The sequence below is a fragment of the Danio rerio genome, chromosome 18 (genome assembly GCF_052040795.2).
Source record: "Danio rerio strain M-AB ecotype USA chromosome 18, GRCz13ab, whole genome shotgun sequence".
NCBI classification, from domain to species: domain Eukaryota; kingdom Metazoa; phylum Chordata; class Actinopteri; order Cypriniformes; family Danionidae; genus Danio; species Danio rerio.
Window position 1 is genome coordinate 54,035,001 of NC_141038.1, and position 7,500 is coordinate 54,042,500.

The 7,500-nt window shown below is 34.6% G+C and overlaps 1 protein-coding gene across 8 annotated transcripts in view; it reads right to left on the reverse strand.

The window, feature by feature from the left end:
- zgc:158464 overlaps window positions 1–7,500 on the reverse strand; it is a 136,938-nt gene that overhangs the window by 44,291 nt on the left and 85,147 nt on the right. For 7 of the 8 annotated variants that reach the window (NM_001442139.1, NM_001442137.1, NM_001442136.1 and 4 more), the window contains 1 exon segment: window positions 4,309–4,512. In NM_001442139.1, coding sequence (NP_001429068.1) covers window positions 4,309–4,512 — 204 coding nt within the window. 8 annotated transcript variants of the gene reach the window in all.

The window sequence follows — 7,500 nt, forward strand, 5'->3', positions numbered from 1 at the left end:
TTTCCCCACAGAATAAATAGAAATATGTAAAAAAATGTAAATTTTTATCACAAAATTCAGAATTTAGGTCTCATAATTTAGCTTTTGTTAGGCTGGAAAGCTGAAAAAACTCTGAATCTTGAAACAAAATATTAAATTCTGAGAAAATAAAATGAATAAAATAAAATTAAAATGAGGTCAAATTGTTGTATTTTATATATTTTATTTTATATATTATTTTATTTTAATTTTCATTTAATTAGATTTCTTTTATTTGGTACATTCTTTGTTCATTAATTTAATTTAATTTAATTTAATTTAATTTCTGAGGAAGAAACAAGCTTCGCTGAGTCCTGGAGCAGACCCTTCAGCAGACCCAGAACCCCCATCAGTGTCAAACACACAAACACATCCTCCAGAACCAGCAGACAGAGACAGAAATCCACAGCCTTCAATGCATAAACACACACACACACACAAATAGAGCCGTCAGTCAAGTCCCCCTCACACACACTCAGCATCCAGAGAGAACCATAAGCAGGAAAACTCCCAGAATTCCCATGAACAGGTGGAAACACAACCCCAAAAACACCTGCAGCGTATTAAAATCAGCACATTCACACACTCAAGCTGATTTGCAATGAAAATGTTTGAGCGATTAGGTTACGACCTATTTAGAGCTCCATAAACAGCCAAAAGCACGAGTCAAAATATGATTATTTCAAGCATTTAGAGGGAAAAAAGGAACTTTCACTAAATGTAACCAATAGAAAGCAGATGACTATATATTACCAATAAAGAGCAGATGAAGTGAGAGTAAGTCCTAGTTTACAGTATATCACTGATGGCACACTCTCAATTGAAAGAGCACATCAGGTTAATGAGAACACTGCAGTGGTCATATATATATATATATATATATATATATATATATATATATATATATATATATATATATATATATATATATATACATAACATAAAATAATAAAACAAAAACAAAAATAAGATAAAAGCAATGCAATAAAACAAAATGTAATAAAAATAAATAAATTTAAATTAACCCAAATGAAATTAAAAATAAAAATGAAAGCAATGCAATGCAATAAAATAAAAGCAATGCAATTAAATTTAATTAAATAAAAAATGTATAAAAATTTAATTTAGAAAAATTATTTTAAAATTCTAAAATAAAAATTAAATAAAATTAAAGCAACGCAGTAAAATAAGAGCAATGCAATAAAATAAAAATACAAAAATAAAAAAAATTAATAGAAATACAAAACAACACTTGAACTTAGCTGATATTATCAAACACAAAACAAAATATTAATTATTTATTACTAATTATAATACTTATAATAATATTAATATTAATAATAATAATAATAATAATAATAATAATAAATAATAATAATTATTATTATTATTATTATTGTTATTATTATTAATAATAATAATAATAATAAAATCAATAAACAATGTGTTATATAAAAATAAAAATAATAATACTTTTACATAATATAAAACAATAAAATGAAATAATTTAATTTTACAAATGTTACAATTTTAATTAACAAAAAAAACATGCATTCTACTTAACTTTACTGCAATCCTGCATGTTTGCTTTTATTAAAGTAAGAGCTCACCACAATATATTGATCTTTCTCTGCTGGCTCGGTCTTCATTTAATTGGATTTGTGATGCAACAAAATTAGTATGAGCTTGTGTTTCTGAGCTCCTGCCTTTACATGCATAATAAAAAGTTCTTTGCTGGCATCAAGGGTTCCCTGAATAACTTTCAAAAAGCTTTTTCATAGCACATAAGTGGAGTCTTAAAACATTCTTTATGCTAAGGAGAAATCGTTCCTTTAGGAACTGTTTACTGGAAGGTTATTAGGGGAACCGCAAATGGTTCTTCTATTGCATCACTGCAGATAGATGCAGCATCAATGACTGCACAGCTGGAAACAGCGTCATTTAATTAATCATGTTGCTGCTAAATGCCATGAAGGGATTTGAGTGAATCAGTAAAACTATTTTTACATGAATGAACTACACAGACTGATTTATTAAATGATTCTAATATTCGAGCACTACAACACTGGGGGGAAAATAGCTCATTAGTGGAAACCTTACTGCATTTTGCAGCCCAGGATCATTGTGCAAACGTGCCTTAGCCTACATTTTTGCCAAACTGAAAATACATTACTCCAGATATGTTTTGTTGTACGTTTTAATGACAAATCCACCAGAGGGCGCTGAACATATTACTGCAAATCTGAAACCTGCTACCTAGGGTGCATTTGGCTGTACTACTGAGCTAAACCCAACCAATAGTGTTTTTTTTAAAGCAGATGTAAGAGAAAAATGCACTGCAACCACATAGTTTTACCTTGATTTTACACTGCCTTTATCGATTTTGTGGAATCATGCAGACTCGAACCTGATCGCTCTGCAGCCCGAACACAACACCGTGCAAAGTGAGAAAACTGACCAACCAGAAAAGAGCTCATATGGAGACAGATAAGAGACGCAAGCCTGTTCATTAATAATCATAGACTGCTTTAAGTTGATTTGTGCTGTTTATTTGGTGTTGTGTAAAAAACTGCATGAAAAAATCTAAAATATGTCCCTGTAAATATCATATTAACAGTATATACATGACAAAGAAGCAAAAGCTGACGTCGTCATTCTGCCCCCTAGTGTTCATTTTACATACAAACTCCAGACAAACATATGTTCAAGTACACTTTTGCAAAAAAAATTGCATTAATTTCTTGTTTATCGTTATTCTTTATTCCATATATTAATTATTTTGCCATGCATTTTTTATTTTGTGAAAGGAACATAAGTTGTTATCATCATTCTGCCCCCTAGTGTTCACTTTTTCTTAAACTGGTGTCAAACAAATTTTGAAACTTCCCAAAAAAGCTGCATGCATTTAATGATTTTTTTTTTATCTATTCACCCTTTAAGTTGTTTTGTGCTGTTAATTTAATGTCATGCAAAGAATTGCATGGAAATAATCCTTTAATCATCCTTTAATAATGTCCCCGTAATATCATTAGTGTGGAAGGAAGCAAAAGTTGTTGTCTGCATACTGCCCTCTAGTGTTCACTTCACATACAAACTACAGTCAAACGTATGTTGAAGTACTTTCAGTAGTTTCACAAAAATGTAGGCTGAAGCACGTATATTCACAAATGCCTTGCAGACCAGACAGACGAGATCAATTCTGAAATATACAGTAAAGTTAGTAGCATCAGTAATTTTAGTAAGCTCATCCTCACCATCACCAACAGAAGCAGCACAGGACTAAATCTGACAGAGGGACTGTTCAGTGACTATAAAACATTGCATAATATGATATTTGATGACATATTAATATCATATATATTAAATATATATATAGAGGCCACTGGAAAAATGAAATCTCTCATACGCACAACTCCAAATTATTCACCCTCTTGTGAAATTTCTGTCAAGTATTTCCCAAATGATGTTGAACAGATTTCTCTCAGTGTTTCCTCTAATATCTGTTCTTCTGGAGAAAGTCTTATTTGTTTTATTTGGGCTAGAATAAAAGCAGTTCTTTAGTTTTAAAGCTATTTTAAGGTCAATATTATTCACCCCTTCAGCAATATTAGTGTTGGATTGTCTCCAGAACAAACTACTGTTATACAATGACTTGCCTAAATATAAAAGCAATTAAATTAAATTAAATTAAATCTTAAATTAAATAAAAAAATATATAATAATTTAATTAAAAAACTATATAAATAAAATAAATAAAAATAAAATAAAATAAAAGCAATGCAATAAATTAAGATGCACTAAAATAAAATAAAATTAAATTAAAAGCAAAGCAATAAAATAAAAGCAACGCAATAAAATAAAATAAAAATACAAAAATACACATTTTTTCTAATAGAAATACAAAAAACAAAACAAAAGCACTTGAGAACTTAGCTGATATTATCAAACACAAAATAAAATAATGATTTATTATTAATTATAATACTAGTAATAATAATAATAATTACCCTCACTTTACCCTGATTACCCTAGTGAAGCCTTTCCATGTCACTTTAAGCTGAACACTAGTGTCATGAAGAATATCTAGTCTAATATTATGTGCTGTCATCATGGAGAAGAGGAAACACATCAGTTATTAGAGATGAGTTATGAACACTGTTATGATTAGAAATGTGTTGGAGAAATCTTCTTTAAGCAACACTTGGGAAATGAATTAAAAGAGTTCTCATTTCACAGGGAGGTGAATATTTTAGACTTCAGCTGTGTGTTACGTAATGAAAAGTGTGTAACCTGCGAACGCTTTGGAGATGCGCTCCTTCTTCCACTCCCAGGGCTGGTCGTACTCCTCCGGCGGCCGCTCGTCATCCTGCGGTAATCGACTTTCCCGTGAACACAATCCTGCGTCCGCTTCGCCTCCATTTTTCTCGTACGGAGTGTCGTATAATGGGAGCTGCCGGACAGGACCGTCTTTAGGAGCACGCCCGCCTCGAATTTCTGCAAAGCCAAGAAAGAAGACGACTGCGTTAATATGTGTGTGCTGTTGTTGGGTGTGTGTGTGTTTTCATCCACTCTGATTTTGAGTCTTAATTTGGCCTCAGCTTTCTCTGTGCTTCAGCAAATGTGATGATTTGTGCTGAAGAATCTTATTTAGAAATGCATTGACAGTTTTCAAACACTCAACACATTGACTCCTCTTCATTATGTTGCTGCTGTTTTTGCCCCATTGACTTCCATTATAATCACAGTTATTGATTGCAAAGGCATGACAGCAGATAAACATGCATTGTTAAGGCTTTCCCTGTTGGAAAGAGCGACAATTTGTCATTTTTAATGTCGATTAACAGTTGCTGTGCAAAAAAAGCTTAGTATATTGGTTTATGTATAGGCTTAAAGGTTTTTATATGGAGTTATATAGGACCTAGCGTGTGTGTGTACGTGTTTTTGTGACATATCAGGACACAGATCTGTATAATGACATGGGTATGACACAGGTATTACAAAACTGAGCTGAAATATAAGGACATTGGTGACGTCCTCATTTCTCAAGAACCTTATAAATCACACAGGATGAGTTTAATGAGAGAGTAAAGCTGCACACAGTCTCCTGTGATGGTTGGGTTTAGGGGTGGGGTGAGGTGAGGGCAATACAATATACAGTTTGGACAGTATAAAATGAATGGAAACCTATGTAATGTCCCCACTTTTCACTAAAACAAACGTGTGTGTGTGTGTGTGTGTGTGTGTGTGTGTGTGTGTGTGTGTGTAAGGATGCATGGGTGTTTTTGCACTGGTTCCAGCATGTAGAGCTCATAATGATGATTACCCACATCTAGTGGAACTGAATCCAGCCGAAAAACTCCTGCCCTTTCACCTGTCACGCCTGCAGACACTCAGGGGTCAAAGGTCAAACGGCAGCCCGCTATTCACACACACATGTTCCCCTCCAGGTGTCAGATGTGTGTGTGTGTGTGTGTGTGTGTGGTCTGTAGATTTGTGTGTGTGGTCTGCTGATTTATAGTCATGCGCTGAAACGACACACTATTACAATCGCAGCAAAAACACTGCAATATGCCTTGGTTGCTGAATGCTTGGTTCTGATTGGCTGATGATCACATATGCTTGGTTCTGATTGGCTGATGATCACCATTTTCATAAAGGCACAGCTGAAGAAGTCCCGGCAGGTTCTGAGTGCATTACAGCCTCATATCACTCCACTGAATGATTTATTTCACAACTACAAGCAGAATAATGAGCTGAGGTCTGTTGAATTATTAGAAAATAGTAACAACATAATATATTAAATTAGTATATTAATACAAGTAATATACATTATGTTAGGGATAAGTACATCCAGGCGGTTGTATCACAGAATAAAGCCTGACAGGGTTATCAGCAGCTGTTGTATAAGATTAAAGAGTTTATTCTGAGGAAAAAAAAACCCTCTGGATGTACTTTATACTGCTTAATACACAGCTACTGGTCAAAGAATATACAAAGTATAACCGTAATACTTTATTATTCTTGAATTAAACACAAAAGCTGACAGAAATGAAAACAGCTGATGGAGTATACACTAACCTGCGCATTATTCAGACACTAGATGGAGACAAACAGTCAGAAACAGCTGATGGAGTATACACTAACCTGCACATTATTCAGACACTAGATGGAGACACACAGACAGAAACAGCTGATGGAGTATACACTAACCTGCACATTATTCAGACACTAGATGGAGACAAACAGACAGAAACAGCTGATGGAGTATACACTAACCTGCACATTATTCAGACACTAGATGGAGACAAACAGACAGAAACAGCTGATGGAGTATACACTAACCTGCACATTATTCAGACACTAGATGGAGACAGTCAGAAACAGCTGATGGAGTATACACTAACCTGCACATTATTCAGACACTAGATGGAGACAAACAGACAGAAACAGCTGATGGAGTATACACTAACCTGCACATTATTCAGACACTAGATGGAGACAAACAGTCAGAAACAGCTGATGGAGTATACACTAACCTGCGCATTATTCAGACACTAGATGGAGACAGTCAGAAACAGCTGATGGAGTATACACTAACCTGCACATTATTCAGACACTAGATGGAGACAAACAGACAGAAACAGCTGATGGAGTATACACTAACCTGCACATTATTCAGACACTAGATGGAGACAAACAGTCAGAAACAGCTGATGGAGTATACACTAACCTGCGCATTATTCAGACACTAGATGGCGCCAAACAGTCAAAAACAGCTGATGGAGTATATACTAACCTGCGCATTATTCAGACACTAGATGGCGCCAAACAGTCAAAAACAGCTGATGGAGTATATACTAACCTGCACATTATTCAGACACTAGATGAAGACAAACAGACAGAAACAGCTGATGGAGTATACACTAACCTGCGCATTATTCAGACACTAGATGGAGACAGTCAGAAACAGCTGATGGAGTATACACTAACCTGCGCATTATTCAGACACTAGATGGAGACAAACAGTCAGAAACAGCTGATGGAGTATACACTAACCTGCGCATTATTCAGACACTAGATGGCGCCAAACAGTCAAAAACAGCTGATGGAGTATATACTAACCTGCACATTATTCAGACACTAGATGAAGACAAACAGACAGAAACAGCTGATGGAGTATACACTAACCTGCGCATTATTCAGACACTAGATGGCGCCAAACAGTCAAAAACAGCTGATGGAGTATACACTAACCTGCACATTATTCAGACACTAGATGAAGACAAACAGTCAAAAACAGCTGATGGAGTATACACTAACCTGCACATTATTCAGACACTAGATGGAGACAGTCAGAAACAGCTGATGGAGTATACACTAACCTGCACATTATTCAGACACTAGATGGAGACAGTCAGAAACAGCTGATGGAGTATACACTAACCTGCACATTATTCAGACACTAGATGGAGACAGTCAGAA